Here is a 21,620-nt window from a genome sequence, read left to right on the forward strand (position 1 = left end):
GCGGACATAAAAGACACCAACCTAAAGACCGCACCCACTGCACCACCACCATACGTCCCTACTCAATTTAGAATAGATTTGTGATAGCCACGAAGGCTTCCCCGGCGTATGCTCTTCAGCTGCTGCTGCAATGGTGAGCAGCAGACGTCCTGGTTCGTAGTCGAGCAGTGGGAAGATGGCGACATTCGCCGAGGGGCATGTACCGTTGAAGCCTTCATGGCTACAAGAAATCTATTCTAAATCGTGTAGGAATGCATGGTGGCGGTGCGTTGGGTGGGGAAAGAAGGTCTTTAAGTTGGTGTGTTTTAATTTAACGAGATTTGTTCGATAACAAAGAGAATCTGTCAAAATTAACGTTGAGACACCAACGACGCTAGGCCAGTATCACACAAGGTGTTGAAGCCTTTCGGGGCTAATGTAAAGACTATGTCAGACTTCAACAGTATATATTTAGATCCAAAATTGTTTGTTCCAGGTAAACGCTTACTTGTCTCAATTGGTACGATACTTTTATACATTTTACTTTATATTATTATTTAAGCAGAATAACTTACTGATGTACATAACCTATTAAACTTCCCACTAGATGGACAATGCGATGTATGCGATAAAAAAAAAAATGAAGTGCGTATCTGTTCTGAACTATGATCTCCGATTGTCCCCAGTCCACTTTCGGAACCTACATAGACCAATCAACAATCTGCGGAAGCGACAGATCTATCGTCAGTTTGACAGTCCACAGGGAACACCGAAAACGAAAATGGCGGCATTAATTTAACGACTGCAGCACCGGTCGATGTTGAGAATCGAAGAAAGGAGAGTTGCAAACACGTGGGAAGCAGCGTTTTGACGGATTTCTCATGAAATATGCAGCTGTTATGAAGAATACACCTTTCCCACAAGATCACATTTTTGGGAAAGTAGACTCCATTTACAAGATGGCGGCAATGACAAGAGGAGTGATAAAAAGTTTACAGATATTCATAGCTTTCGTGAATGATTAATGCTTGCACATGTGTATACCGAAGTGGTTTCTATAAAAGTTGGAAGCTCGCAATATATTTAAACGATTATAATTGATATTAACTTTTGAGTCTGCGACGTTTCGCCATTGCAATTATTGAAAACAATGTGAGTTCCTGTATCGCGAGAAACGTCACGTGCAATCTCAAAAGTTGTTATTCATGAGAATTGCCCTAATGTGTATTTATTATTCTTCGAATACCTTTTTGCTGTTATTTGCTATTTGAAGTAAAATTGACTTTTTTGTGTAATCTAATGATGTTATAGTGTATATTTATTTATTTATTTGATTGGTGCTTTACGCTGTACTCAAGAATATTTCACTTATACGACGGCGGCCAGTATTGTGGTGGGAGGAAACCGGGCAGAGTCCGGGGAAACCCACGACCATCCGCAGGTTTCTGACAGACCTTCCCACGTACGGCCGGAGAGGAAACCAGCATGAGCTGGACTTGGTAAGAATGACCGAATTGGTGAGAGGCCCCTGGGTCATTACGCTGTGATATGATGTTATAGTGTACATGTGCTGCGTCACAGTGAGTATAGCACGAAGACACCACAACCTGTCACCTTCAGTATTCCTGTTCCAAGATCTGTAATTGAAATGTTAATGCACAGTACCGGTGTTTAATTAATACATAATAATGAAAACATTTGTTTACTTATTTACTGGTGTTTTACACAGCACTCAAGAATATTTCACTTATTCGTTCATTGGAGGATTGTGGTAGGAGGAAACCGGGCAGAGCCAGGAGGAAACCCATCATGATCATCCACTGGTTTGTAAAGTATTTTGCACATTATTGGATGTGATAATGCAGCATTGTGGGTAACTCCAGACCAGAAGCTTCTCATAATTGCCAGTTACAATACCGCATTCCCTTGTGTTTAGCTAATTCTGCTTAGGCATGGTGCTGGGGTGGGGGTGGGGAAAGGGGGGGGGGGTACAAATTGTTACCATTTAAACATTTACATAACTAGTTAGAATAAAACCCATAGATAAATTTACAGAACGCTGCAGTGTTCCATTGGTCACGTGGTCAGCAATATGGTGGAGGGAAATCGGCAGGGCCTAGGGGAAACCCACTACGATCCTCAGGTTGCTAGCAAATCTTCCCGTGCACGTAGGGCCGGAGAGGGAGCCATCATAATCTGGACCTTAACTCACTTGGTGCTATCGCTTGCCCACTCATTTTATATAGAGAAGCCTTCGTTGATGGAGCGTGGTGGACACATCGCAAATTGAGCTCAAGACAATCTAGAGGCGTGAAGCTCATGCAGCTGTCAGCCGATGCAAGAGAATCAGTTAAAACATTCCTGGGCTCGAATCCCGATCAGGATCTCCACCAAAAATAAAAGGGTTGGTAATTGTAGTCCAAGATTATAATCTGTGTACACAGTTTCTTTCTACTCCCTGCATATGTCTTTGCGTAATACTTTGAAATTGTTTGACAGACAGACAGGAAAATTAACAGACAGAGAGACATTGAGAGAAAGATACAAGGGGAGGCTGGCGGCCACATAGTGCATCTAAAACCACATTCATTGAGTACAACGGTGAGAAGACGCCAGAGAGCTGTGTGTGTAGAAACCACCTCACTACAAACTGAAACTAAGGCACGATATTCTGCATTTCTATTCTATTTGACAATGTAGAAGATTCGTTTTAAACACTGCTGAGTTCTGATCTCGACCAGCAACACAGCTATAGTTTAATGGATTTAGCCCTTCACCCTTACAAGGCCAAACTACGCAAAATTTCATCCAAATCCATGCAAAACTTTTCACGTGTTACCTGGAAAGATGCTGAGTAACTGAAGGATTGACTAACTGACAGTGAGAAATACAGACAGGTGGACAAACAGACGAACGCCAGCGAAGGTAACAATATCAGCCAGAACACGGGTATAATCTGAAGGAACATATTTAATGAACCTTACACAAAAATAGTAACTAATAATTTAACAAACAGCACTAAATCTCAGCACCCAGAAACAAACAGTCCTGCATGCTCTCTATCTAAAAATTTAAAACAGAAAAATTTGTTCTAAACATGTGAAACATGTGGCTGTCTAAAATATACATAATCCTTGAACACCGATCTACACATGCACGTGCATCTAACTGAAAACAAAATGTTCCAGCTATATAGTTATAGAGGCTTGATTGGGTTTACTTAAAATAAAGTGGCCAACGTTTAGTTCAGTTGTAATTAAAACTCATAAATCCTCAACGAGGTGACCTTGAAGAAGATCATATAGAGAGAAGAGTGCTGGCATTACATTTCAAACAGACCAAGAATTGCATAAGTTCAATGGCTATAGAATGGCAATAATTATATATAATAATAATAATAATAATAATATTCACCTAAATGAGATTAACGATAATCACGTGACAGGTAATCCGTGCAGAGGACAATTCAAAGAGGGGTTTTCTAACCACATGTCTATACAGCCGGTGTGGAACTCGTGTTGACAGGGGAGGAACTTTCGTACCCAGAAAAGTTCGTCAAGTTTCAACAGCAGGTCATAATCCTCGGGGCTTAAATCTCGGTGCTGCAGAGAGATTAACAAGTTGACCAGAGCTTGATCTTCGGCGAAGGTCGATGGGGCATTTTGACTGTGAAGGGCGTGGCGGGATTCAGAGGCCACAGGCGGGGCAGGTTTTGCATCTTCAAACGCCCCCTCCCCCTTAATGTTTGGATTCCTTTTCCCTTTCTCTTTCTGGATTATAATTCTCTTTTCCTCGAGGTCTGATCTTCCACCTACCTTTTGTTTGGGTAAAAAGTGGATTGTCTGTGGTTTCAGCTCCATCCGTTTGTACACTCTATGATTTACGAACAGCTTTTTCCCATTGTTATTTTGCACGTTGTTGCAGTATTTGTCCTTCATTTGTTTATGCGCCCTTTTAATTTTTCGATGCCGATCGGCTCTAATGTCTTTAACACCGATGGCAAGAAAACATTCCAGATCCTTCGCATTGGAAATTATATTCTCCACATGCATAAATTCCTCATTTACTTCATAACTGATCGCTTCAGAATTAACCTTCCGGTCTTTTTCACTGGGTTTAAACTGACACCACGGGAACAAGCTGGGATTTATGCCGATTTCTTCCACAGGGACCTGCCTCCATTTTCTTTTGTCACTTGCATTGACTTTACGTAGCTTTCGCTTTTCCAGTTTCTGTTTTCTCTTGGAAACAATGTAATTCCCTGTTGAAAACGTTTTCTTTGGTAACGCCTGGAAGTATTCGAACGGATCCGGCTCTCTTTCCATGTTGGTCTCCACAAGGTTATCTCCCCTTGGCTGCGCTGTTGACATTGCCAATTCAGAAATCCCACTTTTCTTTCCGCTGCTGCTAGTTTCCACCTCCCCTGTCGATTCATCTTTCATATCACCACTGTCACATTCGACAACAATATAACAATCTGAGGAAGCGACAGATATATCTTCAGTCTGACAGTTCACAGGAAATTCCGAAAACGAACATGGCAGCATTAATTTCACAACTGCCCACGAACGGTCGATGTTTATTTTGTGCAATTTCTCGCAATTTCAGCAAACGGCTGCCATTATAATCGGAGATCTCTGCAGAATGTTCCCTGTCTGTATTATACCTGCAGTTCTGGTGAAAAATACCAGTCTGCAGGGATATTTAAAGGCGGTCGCACTTGCACAACCAAGCGGTAACCTGGAGCTAAAAATAGAACCAAAACAAGACCTGTCTTGCTGTGTTCTGAATGACAGCTGAAACCGGTGTTTTACGCTCTCCGCGCAGTGGATGCGACAGAACCGAAGAACGGAGAGCTGTAAACACATGGGAAGCAGCGTTTTGGGCAGATTTCTCATTACGTATGGAGCTGTGAAGAAGAACACCGTGTTGTTGTGAAATGGATTCTATTTTCAATCCCCCAAAGGCCTGGACCTACAAATAAGCGCATCCCAATCTCTTTTTAATCGTGAATTACAAGTGTGGTGACGTTTTCAGAAGTTGTGTAAAGACGTAACAGTTAAAACAACAAGTTGATCGTCCAGTTTCTAGCTCCTGCTTTCCAATTCACGAGCTTTAAACAGATTTAAATAGTTGCAGAAAGACGACAGAAAACCTACAGCATAGCTTCTGATTCTTACTTAAGTTTTCGACTGCTGGTGGATCTTTATTTGTTTACGAAAGTGGGAAGGTCTGCAGCAACCTGCGGATGGTCGTGGGTTTCCCCCGAGCTCTGCCCGCTTTCCGTAATGCTCGCCGCCGTCGTATAAGTGAAATATACTTGAGTATGGCGTAAAACGCCATCAAATAAATAAATAAATGATTTGTTTACATATAAATTGTCTTGATCGCTTTTACCAAATAGACCTACATAAAGATAGCTCTGAAAGACTTCAACTCTTTTTCGTTTACTGTCCTAGCGTCTTTGGAGTCTCGACGCTCGTAATGTTAACTTCGTACTCAGCAAAGGTCCAGGCCGATTCTCTTTGTTATCGAACAAGTGTAGCGGACATAAAAGACACCAACCTAAAGACCGCACCCACTGCACCACCACCATACGTCCCTACTCAATTTAGAATAGATTTGTGATAGCCACGAAGGCTTCCCCGGCGTATGCTCTTCAGCTGCTGCTGCAATGGTGAGCAGCAGACGTCCTGGTTCGTAGTCGAGCAGTGGGAAGATGGCGACATTCGCCGAGGGGCATGTACCGTTGAAGCCTTCATGGCTACAAGAAATCTATTCTAAATCGTGTAGGAATGCATGGTGGCGGTGCGTTGGGTGGGGAAAGAAGGTCTTTAAGTTGGTGTGTTTTAATTTAACGAGATTTGTTCGATAACAAAGAGAATCTGTCAAAATTAACGTTGAGACACCAACGACGCTAGGCCAGTATCACACAAGGTGTTGAAGTCTTTCGTGGCTAATGTAAAGACTATGTCAGACTTCAACAGTATATATTTAGATCCAAAATTGTTTGTTCCAGGTAAACGCTGACTTGTCTCAATTGGTACGATACTTTTATACATTTTACTTTATATTATTATTTAAGCAGAATAACTTACTGATGTACATAACCTATTAAACTTCCCACTAGATGGACAATGCGATGTACGCGATAAAAAAAATGAAGTGCGTATCTGTTCTGAACTATGATCTCCGATTGTCCCCAGTCCACTTTCGGAACCTACATAGACCAATCAACAATCTGCGGAAGCGACAGATCTATCGTCAGTTTGACAGTCCACAGGGAACACCGAAAACGAAAATTAATTTAACGACTGCAGCACCGGTCGATGTTGAGGACCGAAGAAAGGAGGGTTGTAAACACGTGGGGAGCAGCGTTTTGACGGATTCCTCATGAAATATGCAGCTGTTATGAAGAATACACCTTTCCCACAAGATCACATTTTTGGGAAAGTAGACTCCATTTACAAGATGGCGGCAATGACAAGAGGAGTGATAAAAAGTTAACAGATATTCATAGCTTTCGTGAATGATTAATGCTTTCACGTGTGTATACCGAAGTGGTTTCTATAAAAGTTGGAAGCTCGCAATACATTTAAACGATTATAATTGATATTAACTTTTGAGCCTGCGACGTTTCGCCATTGCAATTATTGAAAACAATGTGAGTTCCTGTATCGCGAGAAACGTCACGTGCAATCTCAAAAGTTGTTATTCATGAGAATTGCCCTAATGTGTATTTATTATTCTTCGAATACCTTTTTGCTGTTATTTGTTATTTGAAGTGAAATTGACTTTTTTGTGTAATCTAATGAGGTTATAGTGTATATTTATTTATTTATTTGATTGGTGCTTTACGCTGTACTCAAGAATATTTCACTTATACGACGACGGCCAGTATTGTGGTGGGAGGAAACCGGGCAGAGTCCGGGGAAACCCACGACCATCCGCAGGTTTCTGACAGACCTTCCCACGTACGGCCGGAGAGGAAACCAGCATGAGCTGGACTTGGTAAGAATGACCGAATTGGTGAGAGGCCCCTGGGTCATTACGCTGTGATATGATGTTATAGTATACATGTGCTGCGTCACAGTGAGTATAGCACGAAGACACCACAACCTGTCACCTTCAGTAGTCCTGTTCCAAGATCTGCAATTGAAATGTTAATGCACAGTACCGGTGTTTAATTAATACATAATAATGAAAACATTTGTTTACTTATTTACTGGTGTTTTACACAGCACTCAAGAATATTTCACTTATTCATTCATTGGAGGATTGTGGTAGGAGGAAACCGGGGAGAGCCAGGAGGAAACCCATCATGATCATTCACTGGTTTGTAAAGTATTTTGCACATTATTGGATGTGATAATGCAGCATTGTGGGTAACTCCAGACCAGATGCTTTTCATAAATTGCCAGTTACAATACCGCATTCCCTTGTGTTTAACTAATTCTGCTTAGGCATGGTGCTGGGGTGGGGGTGGGGGAAGGGGGGGTGCAAATTGTTACCATTTAAACATTTACATGACTAGTTAGAATAAAACTCATAGATAACTTCACAGAACGCTGCAGCGTTCCATTGGTCACGTGGTCAGCAATATGGTGGGGGGAAATCGGCAGGGCCTAGGGGAAACCCACTACCATCCTCAGGTTGCTAGCAGATCTTCCCGTGCACGTAGGGCCGGAGAGGAAGCCATCATAATCTTGACCTTAACTCACTTGGTGCTATCGCTTGCCCACTCATTTTATATAGAGAAGCCTTCGTTGATGGAGCGTGGTGGACACATCGCAAATTGAGCTCAAGACAATCTAGAGGCGTGAAGCTCATGCAGCTGTCAGCCGATGCAAGAGATTCAGTTAAAACATTCCTGGGCTCGAATCCCGATCAGGATCTCCACCAAAAATAAAAGGGTTGGTAATTGTAGTCCAAGATTATAATCTGTGTACACAGTTTCTTTCTACTCCCTGCATATGTCTTTGCGTAATACTTTGAAATTGTTTGACAGACAGACAGGAAAATTAACAGACAGAGAGACATTGAGAGAAAGATACAAGGGGAGGCGGGCGGCCACATAGTGCATCTAAAACCGCATTCATTTAGTACAACGGCAAGAAGACGCCAGAGAGCGCTAATCTTCGACACAAGCATACAGCTGTGTGTGTGGAAATCACCTCACTACAAACTGAAACTAAGGCACGATAGTCTGCATTTCTATTCTATTTGATAATGTAGAAGATTCGTTTTAAACACTGCTGAGTTCTGATCTCGACCAGCAACACAGCTATAGTTTAATGGATTTAGCCCTTCACCCTTACAAGGCCAAACTACGCAAAATTTCATCCAAATCCATGCAAAACTTTTCACGTGTTACCTGGAAAGATGCTGAGTGACTGAAGGATTGACTAACTGACAGTGAGAAATACAGACAGGTGGACAAACAGACGAACGCCAGCGAAGGTAACAATATCAGCCAGAACACGGGTATAATCTGAAGGAACATATTTAATGAACCTTACACAAAAATAGTAACTAATTATTTAACAAACAGCACTAAATCTCAGCACCCAGAAACAAACAGTCCTGCATGCTCTCTCTCTCTAAAAAGTTAAAACAGAAAAATTTGTTCTAAACATGTGAAACATGTGGCTGTCTAAAATATACATAATCCTTGAACACCGATCTACACACGCTCATGCATCTAACTGAAAACAAAATGTTCCAGCTATATAGTTATACAGGCTTGATTGGGTTTACTTAAAATAAAGTGGCCAACGTTTCGTTCAGTTGTAATTAAAACTCATAAATCCTCAACGAGGTGACATTGAAGAAAATCATATAGAGAGAAGAGTGCTGGCATTACATTTCAAACAGACCAAGAATTGCATAAGTTCAAAGGCTATAGAACGGCAATAATTATATAATAATAATAATAATAATAATAATAATAATATTCACCTAAATGAGATTAACGATAATCACGTGACAGGTAATCCGTCCAGAGGACAATTCAAAGAGGAGTTTTCTAACCAAATGTCTATACAGTTGGCGTGGAACACGTGTTGGCACGGGAGGAACTTCCGCACCTGGCCCTGAACATAATTCTCCATGCATACCGCACACCGCTGACAACAGTCCGCCTCGCAAGCATTGTCCGTTTTGAAGCTGCTTAGAAGGTTTTTAGACACAGTTTTAGGGGCGACTTGTTCGTCAAGCCTCAACAGCAGGTCATAATCCTCGGGGCTTAAATCTCGGTGCTGCAGAGAGATTAACAAGTTGACCAGAGCTTGATCTTCGGCGAAGGTCGATGGGGCATTTTGACTGTGAAGGGCGTGGCGAGTTTCAGAGGCCACAGGCGGGGCAGGTTTTGCATCTTCAAACGCCCCCTCCCCCTTAATGTTTGGATTCCTTTTCCCTTTCTCTTTCTGGATTATCATTCTCTTTTCCTCGAGGTCTGATCTTCCACCTACCTTTTGTTTGGGTAAAAAGTGGATTGTCTGTGGTTTCAGCTCCATCCGTTTGTACACTCTATGATTCACGAACAGCTTTTTCCCATTGTTATTTAGCACGTTGTTGCAGTATTTGTCCTTCACTTGTTTATGCGCCCTTTTAATTTTTCGATGCCGATCGGCTCTAATGTCTTTAACACCGATGGCAAGAAAACATTCCAGATCCTTCGCATTGGAAATTATATTCTCCACATGCATAAATTCCTCATTTACTTCATAACTGATCGCTTCAGAATTAACCTTCCGGTCTTTTTCACTGGGTTTAAACTGAAACCGCGGGAACAAGCTGGGATTCATGCCGATTTCTTCCACAGGAACCTGCCTCCATTTTCTTTTGCCACTTGCATTGACTTTACGTAGCTTTCGCTTTTCCAGTTTCTGTTTTCTCTTTGAAACAATGTAATTCCCTACTGAAAACGTTTTCTTTGGTAACGCCTGGAAGTATTCGAACGGATCCGCATCTCTTTCCACGTTGGGCTCCACAAGGTTATCTCCCCTTGGCTGCACTGTTGACATTGCCAATTCAGAAATCCCACTTTTTTTTCCGCCGATGCTAGTCTCCATAGTTTTCATCGCCTCTGTCGATTCGTCTTTCATATCACTGCTGTCACAATCGACAATAACATAACAATCTGAGGAAGCGACAGATATATCTTCAGTTTGACAGTTCACAGGAAATTCCGAAAACGAAAATGGCAGCACTAATTCCGCGACTGCCCACGAACGGTCCATGTTCATTTTCCGCAATTTCTCGGCGCTTTCTTCGCTGTCATCGCAGCAAACGGTTGCCATTATAATCGGAGAACTCTGCAGTATGTTCCCTGTCTGTATTACACCAGCAGTTCTGGTAACAAATGTTACTCTACAGGGATATTTCAAAGCGGTCGCACTTGCACAACCAAGCGGTAACCCGGAGCTAAAAATAGAACCAAAACAAGACGTGATGTCATGCTGCATTCTGATTGGCCGCTAAAACCCGGTGTTTTACGCTCTCCGCGCAGTGGATGCGACAAAACCGGAGAAGGGAGAGCTGTAAACACGTGGGAAACAGCGTTTCTGGCAGATTTCTCAAGAAGTATGGAGTTGTGAAAAAGAACACTGTGTGGTTGTGGAATGGATACTATCTTCAGTCATCCAAAGGTTAGAAAAATTCTGGACCTACAAATAAGCGCGTCCCAATTTATTTTTTAGTCGTGAATTATAAGTGAGGTGACGTTTTCGGAAGTTGTATAACAACATAACCAGTTAAAACAACAGGTTGATCGTGTGATTTATTGCTCTCACTTTACAATGCGTGACGTTTTTATGGATTTAAATAAGTTTCAGAAAGACTGCAGAATGCCTACAGCATGTCTTCTGAGGATTACTTAAGTGTTTACTTGTTTGTTTTTATTTGTTTCTTTTTGCTCTTTTTATTTGTTTCTTTTTATTTGTTAACGTGTTACAAATTGTCTGGACCGTTTTTACTATACCTTTATAGGCCTGCGGTATATAAAGATATCTCCGAAAGACTCCAACTCCTTTTCTTATACTGGCTTAGCGTTGTTGGAGTCTCGACGCTCGTAATGTTAACGTCGTACTCAGCAAAGGTCCAGGCCGATTCTTTTTGTTACCGGTATCGAACAAGTATAGCGCACAGAAAAGACACCAACATAAAGACCTACTTTCCGCACCCACTGCACCACCACCACCACCACACGTCCCTACTCGATTTAGAATAGATTTGTTATAGTCATGAAGGCATACTTGGTATACGCTCCTCACGTGCTGGTGCAGTGGTGAGCAGTTTCGCGCGTCCTGGTTCGTAGTCAAGCAGTGGAAAATGGTGACATTTGCCAAGGAGCGTATACCGTGGAAGCCTTCATGGCTATAAGAAATCTGTTCTAAGTCGAGCAGGGACGTATATGGTGGTGGTGTGTTGAGTGGGGAAAGCAGGTGTATAGGCTAGTGTATTTTATTTTTGCGACATTTGTTCGATAACAAAGAGAATCAACCTGGACCTTGCGTTGAGTATGAAATTAACATTGTAAGCGACAAGACTCCACGACGCTAGGCCAGTATAAGAAAAGGAGTTGGGAGTCTTTCGAGGCTAATATAAAGGCTGTGTCAGGGTTCGACAATGGATTTTTAGATCCAAAATTGCTTGCTCCAGGTAACCACTTACTTGTCCCAACTGATCCTATCTATTTTATCCATTTTACTTTATATTTTTATTTAATCAGAGTCGCATACTGATGCACATAACCAATTCAATTTCCCACTACATGTACAATTCGATATATGCGAGAAAAAAATGAAATGCATATTTGTTCTGAACTTTGATCTCCGATTGGCCAAAATGCACTTTCGGAACTTACATAGACCAATTAACAAATGTCTAACATTATAGCACAGATAAACAAACAGTGGCAGTAAACTTTACTTTGTACATTTATATCACTACAAGAATTTCACTTTCAGTATGATTCAAGACTGGCCTCTTGTGGACAGTCGGACTGTCATCAGTGTCGAACCCTACGTGTGACATTGGATTATGGGTACTAATTAGCATTTCTGAATTTTGTTATGGATGAGTTACCTGATCTTCATTCCAGTACACAGAGATGTTGGCCTCAGGTGTGACAGATGAGGCGCATATTAAGAAGACATTTCAAGTGTACCTGGACTTGTGTGAAGGTAATATTGAAGCGACATAACTAGGACCTTCTGCCAAAAGAAATTCACGATTTTTGAGTCGGTTCAGCTGAAAACAAAAATGAGTTGCAGAGGACGTCTAACTTAACCTCCTGGGCTGATATTTTCTGAACAATTTCAAGCCAGAGATTCCTATGTGTAACGACTTTAGTGAGTTGATGGTCGAAAGGGAGCCTTTGATAAAACTGAACATTTGATTGGTCATTCAAAGTGAGATACAGGTCAGTAGACATCAGGAAATCTCACCTTTGTGACAGTGACGTCTAAAATAACAGCACAACTTTTTCGCAGTCAGCAATATGTCTCTTTAAGCCCGAAGTGTGCCGTAAACGACAATCCGAATAGCCAGTAGGGGCCTATAGCCGTGTACATTATAAATACATGTAAGATGTGGATGTCAGTGTTAGTGTACAGAGATTTACCATCTATCATAGAGGCCTATAGTCGTGCGCTATATAAATACACACGAGATGTGGACATCATTGTTAGTGTACAGAAATTAACTATCTATCAAAGGGTCTCTAGTAGTGTACAATATAAATACACACGCGATGTGGACATCATTGTCAGTGTACAGAGATTTACTATCTATTACAGGGGCCTCTAGTCGTGTACAATATAAATACACACGCAATGTGGACGTCAGTGTTAGTGTACAGAGATTTACTATCTATCACAGGGGCCTATAGTCGTGTACAATATAAATACATACGCAATGTGAACATCAGTGTCAGTGTACAGTGATTTACTATCTATCATAGGGGCGTCTAGTCATGTACAATATAAATACACACAAGATGTGGACATCATTGTCAGTGTACAGTGATTTGCTATCTATCATTGGGACCTATAGTCGTGTACAATATAAATACACGCAAGATGTGGACATCAGTGTCAATGTACAGTGATTTACTATCTATTATAGGGGCCTCTAGTCGTGTACAATATAAATGTGGACATCAGCGTCAGTGTATAGAGATTTACTATCTGTCATAGGGGCCTCTAAATACACATGATGTGGACGTCAGTGTTAGTGTACAGAGATTTACTATGTATCAAAGGGGCCTATAGTCGTGTACGATATAAATACACGCAAGATGTGGACATCATTGTTAGTGTACAGAGATTTACTATCTATCATAGGGGTCTATAGCCGTGTACAATATAAATACACGCACGATGTGGACATCAGTGTCAGTGTACAGTGATTTACTATCTATCATAGGGGCCTCTAGTCGTGTACAATATAAATACACACGCGATGTGGAAATCAGCGTTATAGTGTTCCCTAGATTTACTATCTATCATAGGGGTCTATAGTCGTGTACAATATAAATACACGTGCAATGTAGACATCAGCGTCAGTTTATAGAGATTTACTATCTGTCATAGGGGCCTCTAAATACACACGATGTGGACGTCAGTGTTAGTGTACAGAGATTTACTATCTATCACAGGGGCCTCTAGTTGTGTACAATATAAATACACACGCGATGTGGACGTCAGTGTTAGTGTACAGAGATTTACTATCTATCATAGGGTTGATTTACTATCTATCAAAGGGGCCTATAGTCATGTAGGCCTACAATATAAATACATGCGCGATGCGGACGTCAGTGTTAGTATACAGAGATTTACTATCAATCATAGGGGCCTCTAGTCGTGTACAATATAAATACACACGTGATGTGGACATCAGTGTTGGTGTATAGAGATTTACTATCTATCACAGGGGGGCCTCCGTGGCTCAGTCAGTTAAAGCGCTAGCGCAGCGTAATGACCCAGGAGTCTCTCACCAATGCGGTCGCTGTGAGTACAAGTCCAGCCCATGCTGGCTTCCTCTCCGGCCGTACATGGGAAGGTCTGTCAGCAACCTGCGGATGGTCGTGGGTTTCCCCCGGGCTCTGCCCGGTTTCCACCCACCATAATGCTGGCCACCATCGTATAAGTGAAATATTCTTGAGTACGGCGTAAAACACCTATCAAAAAAAAAAAAAAAAAAAAAAATCTATCACAGGGGCCTCTAGTCATGTACAATATAAATACACACGTGATGTGAATGTCAGTGTTAGTGTAAAAAGATTTACTATCTATCACAGGGGCCTCTAGTCGTGTACAATATAAATACACATGCGATGTGGACGTCAGTGTACAGAGATTTATTATCTATCATAGGGGCCTTTGGTCATGTACAGTATAAATACACACGCGATGTGGACGTCAGTGTTAGTGTATGGAGATTTACTATCTATCACAGGGGCCTCTAGTCGTGTGCAATATAAATACACACACGATGTGGACGTCAGTGTTAGCGTACAGAGATTTACTATCTATCACAGGGGCCTCTAGTTGTGTACAATATAAATACACACGCGATGTGGACGTCAGTGTTAGTGTACAGAGATTTACTATCTATCATAGGGGCCTCTAGTCGGTTGCAATATAAATACACACGCGATGTGGACGTCAGTGTACAAAGATTTACTATCTATCATAGGGGCCTTTGGTCATGTACAATATAAATACACACGCGATGTGGACATCAGTGTTAGTGTATGGAGATTTACTATCTATCACAGGGGCCTCTAGTCGTGTACAATATAAATACACACGCGATGTGGACGTCATTGTTAGTGTACAGAGATTTACTATCTATCATAGGGGCCTCTAGTCGTGTACAATATAAATACACGCAAGATGTGGACGTCAGTGTTAGTGTACAGAGATTTACTATCTATCATAGGGGCCTCTAGTCATGTACAATATAAATACACACGCGATGTGGACGTCATTGTTAGTGTACAGAGATTTACTATCTATCATAGGGGCCTATAGTCGTGTACAATATAAATACACGCAAGATGTGGACGTCAGTGTTAGTGTACAGAGATTTACTATCTATCATAGGGGCCTTTGGTCATGTACATTAGAAATACACAGGTGATGTGGACATCAGTGTTAGTGTACAAAGATTTACTATCTATCATAGGGGCCTCTAGTTGTGTACGATATAAATACACACGCGATGTGGACGTCAGTGTTAGTGTACTGAGATTTACTATCTATCATAGGGGCCTCTAGTCGTGTACAATATAAATACACATGCGATGTGGACATCAGTGTCAGTGTACAGTGATTTACTATCTATCATAGGGGCCTATAGTCGTGTACAATATAAATACACGCAAGATGTGGACGTCAGTGTTAGTGTACAGAGATTTACTATCTATCATAGGGGCCTCTAGTCATGTACAATATAAATACACACGCGATGTGGACGTCATTGTTAGTGTACAGAGATTTACTATCTATCATAGGGGCCTCTAGTCGTGTACAATATAAATACACACACGATGTGGACATCAGTGTCAGTGTACAGAGATTTACTATCTATCATAGGGGCCTCTAGTCGTGTACAATATAAATACACACGCGATGTGGACGTTAGTGTTAGTGTATTGAGATTTACTATCTATCATAGGGGCCTCTAGTCATGTACAATATAAATACACACTCGATGTGGACGTTAGTGTTAGTGTACTGAGATTTACTATCTATCACAGGGGCCTCTAGTCATGTACAGTATAAATACACACGCGATGTGGACATCAGTGTCAGTGTACAGGGATTTACTATTTATCATAGGGGCCTCTAGTCGTGTACAATATAAATACACATGCGATGTGGACATCAGTGTCAGTGTACAGTGATTTACTATCTATTACAGCTGCCTCTAGTCGTGTACAATATAAATACACACGCGATGTGGACATCAGTGTCAGTGTACAGTGATTTACTATCTATTATAGGGGCCTCTAGTCGTGTACAATTTACTATATATCATAGGGGCCTATATTTACTATATATCATAGGGGCCTATAGTCGTGTACAATATAAATACACACACGATGTGGACATCAGTGTCAGTGTACAGTGATTTACTATCTATTACAGGGGCCTCTAGTCGTGTACAATATAAATACACACGCGATATGGACATCAGTGTCAGTGTACAGGGATTTACTATCTATCATAGGGGCCTCTAGTCGTGTACAATATAAATACACACGCGATGTGGACATCAGTGGCAGTGTACAGTGATTTACTATCTATTACAGGGGCCTCTAGTCGTGTACAATATAAATACACACGCGATGTGGACATCAGTGTCAGTGTACAGTGATTTACTATCCATTACAGGGGCCTCTAGTCGTGTACAATATAAATACACACGCGATGTGGACATCAGTGTCAGTGTACAGTGATTTACTATATATCATAGGGGCCTATAGTCGTGTACAATATAAATACACACGCGATGTGGACATCAGTGTCAGTGTACAGAGATTTACTATCTTTCAAAGGGGTCTATAGTTGTGTACAATATAAATACATGTATGAATTGAGTTTAGGGAAACAGATTGCGAGATTTACACCAGATTTTCTTGGACCTCTTTATTATTTTTCATTTTGAGGCTTATCTACTTACACATATATACGTATCACAGCACAGAAACCCAACTCACCCACGATATGGCACTCCTCACCCACGATATGGCACTCCCCACCCACGATATGACATTCCTCACCCATGATATGGCACTCCTCACCCACGATATGGCACTCCTCACCCACGATATGACATTCCTCAACCACGATATGACACACCTCACCCACAGTATGGCACTCCTCACCCACGATATGGCACTCTTCACCCATGATATGGCTCTCCTCACCCATGATATGGCACTCCTCACCCATGATATGGCACTCCTCACCCACGATATGGCACTCCCCACCCACGATATGGCTCTCCTCACCCACGATATGGCACTCCTCACCCACGATATGCCTCTCCTCAACCATGATATGACATTCCTCACCCACGATATGACACACCTCACCCGCAATATGGCACTCCTCACCCACGATATGGCACTCTTCACCCATGATATGGCTTTCCTCACCCACGATATGGCACTCTTCACCCACGATATGGCACTCCTCACCCATGATATGGCACTCCTCACCCACGATATGGCTCACCTCACCCACGATATGGCACTCCTCCCCCACGATATGGCCCTCCTCACCCACGATATGGCTCTCCTCTCCCACGATATGGCTCTCCTCACCCACGATGTGGCACTCCTCACCCTCAATATGGCCCTCTTCACCCACGATATGGCACTCCTCCCCCACGATATGGCTCTCCTCACTCACAATATGGCACTCCTCACCCATGATGTGGCACTCCTCACCCACGATATGGCACTCCTCACCCATGATATGGCACTCCTCCCCCACGATATGGCTCTCCTCACCCACGATATGGCACTCCTCACCCACGATATGGCACTCCTCACCCACGATATGGCTTTCCTCACCCACGATATGGCACACCTTACCCACGATATGGCCCTCCTCACCCACGATATGGCCCTCCTCACCTACCACATGGCTCTATGCACTTGATTTCACTAGACACCTACCTCTCCTATGCTCAGTCCATATTATGCTCATATTCTGCATGAATATTATTTTTTGAAGGAAATTTCCAACAGCCATCATCTTCACCTCAGTTACTGTTTGACTGGTGTATAAAGGGAGATAACTTTGAGTGCATGTGTTGTCATCCTTGCTGTATAGGATCGCCTTTGTACCAGTCATCAGCATCATGGTCTAATATGTTGAGTCCTGCCATGCTGTACTGACTTTGTGTCTTGGTTAAAGTATTCCTCTGTTATGTGATGGTGCTGGTTCAAATCTAAGCTAGGTCATATTCCAGATAATGACTGAAAAAGTTAACTGGGACTTTTTCTTTTCAAGCTGAGCATAAAAAATTTGTCATGGAGAAATAACTAAGCTCTGAAAATTGTATAAAGCCCACTGTCATACTTCAGGACATGTATTCATTTGTTGTAATTATGCTGTATATTTGTCCGGACTTTCAAATCAGGGCATGTCATTTACGTATTTCTACTCATAATTTTATCTGAGTGTTTCTGATTGTCACCGAGTCACACTTTGGTTGAACTTCATGCATTTTATGGCGTCATATTAAATGATTAAGGGCTGTTTGCAGTGTTCGTCTGTAGATCTGCCTGTTTGTTTATCTGTAGAAAAATACTAAGTATAAGGGATGTACAAATGGTTATTTTGTTTGTGTGTTCCATTTAAAAATAGTTCACCAGTGGTGGAATGTCAGGCTTCACCCCTGCCAGCAGTTCAATGTCATCTTTATCTCTGGTCGGCCTCAAAGGGGATTGGATAGAGAGTTTGTTCTGACCTTAGGTGCTGACCAATCACTGAGTCCACTGGACACACATAATTATATCAACCGTTTGAAGGAGTTCAGCAAGACAGAGGTGGATGGGTAAGTGATGGACTACTATTGTTTTATTACGATGGTATGTTCAATATCTATTCAGTGTGTATATTCATTGGTTTAATTATTTCTTACAAATAGAACAATTATAAACATACTAAAAAACAATACACATGATGCAATACTTTTCCTTGTTATTTAAATTTATCAGTAATGTACTATGTTAGGTTGTCCACAAGTCCAAGTCCACTTGTCTTAAACAGAACCTCCAGGCCTTGTACAGAACCCCCGGGCCTAGTACATAACCCCCAGGCCTTGTACAGAACCCCCAGGCCTTGTACAGAACCCCCAGGTCTAGTAGAGAACCCCCAGGTGTTGTACAGAACCTCCAGGCCTTGTACAGAACCCCCAGGCCTAGTACATAACCCCCAGGCTTTGTACAGAACCCCCAGGCCTTGTACAGACCTCCCAGGCCTTGTATAAAACTCCCAGGCCTTGTATAAAACTCCCAGGCCTAGTACAGAACTCCTATGCCTTGTACAGAACGCCCAGGCCTTGTACAGAACCCCACGGCCTTGTACAGAACTCCCAGGCGTAGTACAGAACTCCTATGTCTTGTACAGAACCCCCAGGCCTTGTACAGAACCCCTAGGCCTAGTACAGTACCCCCAAGTCTAGTACAGAGCCCCCAGGCCTTGTACAGAACCCCTACAGAACCCCAGTATAAAACCCAAAGGCCTAGTACAGTACTGCCGTATCCTAACGACATATTCTACGTGTATCATCCGCCTATCCTACACACATCTGGGTCAGATGTGGGGCGGATCTACGCGGATCATACAGCCATGATGGGTGGCCCATGTGAGGATCCAATCTTACGCGGATCTTGATCAGCTGGTACATGTAGTCTCATTTAGACTGTTTTGTGACACTTTACACTTTGCTAACATCACCCAATGTATCTTTAGTTTGTTTGCCTGGGAAGGCAGGCGTGGTGACGAGAAAAATATTATTGAATTACCTATCCTTAGCTTAACTCCTACTCATTCAAGCTGCTAAAATAGTGAGCAAGCCCAACGTGTGACTTATGAGTTTTTCTTTCCCGTTTTTCAGCAAAGTGTATTAGTATCAGTGAAAATGTAAAATTGTATCCGCATATCCGGACAAGCAGGGATTATGTAACTTCACGCCAAAATCTGTACAAATATTATAAATTAGCCATGGTACCTAAATTGTCATTTCTAAGCTCTACTTTAACTATACACTATATCTAACACTAAAGTTGAATTCCTCAGAAAATTTTGCACGGAAAAAAATTGTGTACTGTGTATGTCGGGTATGGTTTTGCATTTACCGAATAGTTATGGAAACAGTCAAACCTCGGGACCACCTTAATTCCTCAACATTTTTGCATATAAGAGAGCAATTTTCAGTGCCGTTTATGCCTTTTTTTTTCATTTCATTTTGGAGACACAACTACATTGGTTGAATTGGCTGATTTCAAAGCTTCACAAAAAGTCTAATTTTATCAGTCTACACACAATAATATCCACAGAATATGCTTAAATATACTCTTTGCAAACATGTGAAAAGGTTAAAGAATTACATCAACTACCGTAAAATCACACCTTTTTCCTGTGTTAGTCCAAGACAGGCCCCAGCCTGTTACACCTAAGCCTGCATGAACTACTGAAATGCTGATTCATTGTCATGGTGAAGGCAGATTGGCGTCTAATGCGGTGTTCAAGAAGGATGGTATTTTATGTCATCTTGGACCAAAGTATTTTGCTAAGTGTGGAGAACCTTGATCCTTCTGTTTTGTTCTTTTTGTTCTCTCAGATTAAACGTAGCTGTCACGGACACAGACTCTACCACAGCCTTTTATAAGCTGACTGCAGGCCTGGTGCCAGTACCACCCCTGGTAGCAGAAAACAAATTCAAATTCAAGGGACATAACCCTGGCAGAGCAAAGAGATTTTTCACCTATCCCACACTGCCCAAAGAGTGTGATGTTGAACAGGATAAGGGAGCAGGTGAAGCTGAAGATAATTGATGTATTATGGGGGTTAATTGGTTGTATTGTGTGTGCATGATGGCTTAGCAGGAGAAAAGTGGCCATGAGTACTTAGCAAGATCTAAAGCCCTAATTCTCATTCTATCCATGTGTGGTGAGAAGACTTGAATTGGGCAAGTGACACTGATAGTCAAAAGTTCTGACAGGCCTTGTTCCTTTAGGCAGGTGTTCCTGTAGGCAGGTGTTCCCATAGGCCTTGTTCCATGGACGGTTGTTCCGTGACGCCTGTTTTCTATAGACTGGTGTTCCTGTAGGCAGGTGTTCATATAGACCTTGTTCCAATAGACGGGTGTTCCTATAGGCCTTGTTCCAATGGATGGGTCTTCCTATATACCTTGTTCCTATGGATGGGTGTTCAGTGACACCTTGTTTCTATAGATGGGTTTTCCTGTAGGCAGGTGTTCCTATAGACCTTGTTCCCTTAGGTTAATGCTCTGACAGGCCTTGTATCTATAGGCGGATATTCCTATAACCAGCTGTTACCAGTTGCATGTGTTCCTATAAGCCTTGTTTCTATAGGCACATGTTCTGATAGGCCTTGTATCTTTAGTCAGGTGCTCCCATAGGCCTTATTCCTAGAGGCAAATGTTCTGATAGGCCTTGTATCTATAGATGGGTGTAGATGGGTGTTCCCATACATGGGTGTTCCTATAGGCGGGTGTTCGCATATGCGGGTATTCGTATGGGTTCTAGTTTGTATACACAGGTGTTCTTATAGGTGGGTGTTCCTATAGGCCTTGTTCCTTTCAGGTGGATGTTTGTATAGGCCGTTTTTTTCTCTAGGCCTTGCTCCTATAGATGGTTGTTTGTATAGGCGGGTGTTCCTATAGGCCTTAGTCCTATAGACGGGTGTTTGTGTAGGCCGTTTTTTTCTCTAGGCCTTGCTCCTATAGATGGTTGTTTGTATAGGCGGGTGTTCCTATAGACCTTAGTCCTATAGACGGGTGTTTGTGTAGGCCGGTTTTTTCTCTAGGCCTTGCACCTATAGATGGGTGTTTGTATAGGCGGGTGTTCCTATAGACCTTAGTCCTATAGA

The 21,620-nt window shown here is 42.1% G+C and overlaps 3 protein-coding genes across 3 annotated transcripts; 1 reads left to right on the plus strand and 2 right to left on the minus strand.

Annotated features, from left to right (window-relative positions):
• Positions 1-3,413: 3,413 nt before the first annotated feature.
• On the minus strand, positions 3,414-4,421 carry LOC135481040 (uncharacterized). Its single transcript, XM_064760971.1, has one exon. It carries the CDS (start codon positions 4,419-4,421, stop codon positions 3,414-3,416), a length of 1,008 nt encoding a protein of 335 aa, XP_064617041.1.
• Positions 4,422-8,957: 4,536 nt separating this feature from the next.
• On the minus strand, positions 8,958-10,358 carry LOC135481041 (uncharacterized). Its single transcript, XM_064760972.1, has one exon. It carries the CDS (start codon positions 10,278-10,280, stop codon positions 8,958-8,960), a length of 1,323 nt encoding a protein of 440 aa, XP_064617042.1. The 5' UTR covers positions 10,281-10,358.
• Positions 10,359-10,534: 176 nt separating this feature from the next.
• LOC135480759 (tRNA-splicing endonuclease subunit Sen15-like) lies at positions 10,535-21,184 on the plus strand. The gene is made up of 4 exons (XM_064760681.1): positions 10,535-10,628; positions 12,083-12,164; positions 18,369-18,558; positions 20,350-21,184. Exons 1-4 carry the CDS (start codon positions 10,602-10,604, stop codon positions 20,561-20,563), a joined length of 513 nt encoding a protein of 170 aa, XP_064616751.1. The 5' UTR covers positions 10,535-10,601; the 3' UTR covers positions 20,564-21,184.
• Positions 21,185-21,620: the final 436 nt, after the last annotated feature.

The sequence above is a fragment of the Liolophura sinensis genome, chromosome 13 (assembly GCF_032854445.1).
Source record: "Liolophura sinensis isolate JHLJ2023 chromosome 13, CUHK_Ljap_v2, whole genome shotgun sequence".
Lineage (NCBI taxonomy): Eukaryota > Metazoa > Mollusca > Polyplacophora > Chitonida > Chitonidae > Liolophura > Liolophura sinensis.

Bases quoted from the DNA above. Each gene is read 5' to 3' on its own strand.
- LOC135481040 (XM_064760971.1), bottom strand. From the start codon at position 4,421: ATGAAAGATGAATCGACAGGGGAGGTGGAAACTAGCAGCAGCGGAAAG.
- LOC135481041 (XM_064760972.1), bottom strand. From the start codon at position 10,280: ATGGCAACCGTTTGCTGCGATGACAGCGAAGAAAGCGCCGAGAAATTG.
- LOC135480759 (XM_064760681.1), top strand. From the start codon at position 10,602: ATGGATACTATCTTCAGTCATCCAAAG. The intron at 10,629-12,082 runs GTTAGAAAAATT...TCTTCATTCCAG, and splicing joins CTATCTTCAGTCATCCAAAG to TACACAGAGATGTTGGCCTC. The intron at 12,165-18,368 runs GTAATATTGAAG...ATTTAAAAATAG, and splicing joins GTACCTGGACTTGTGTGAAG to TTCACCAGTGGTGGAATGTC.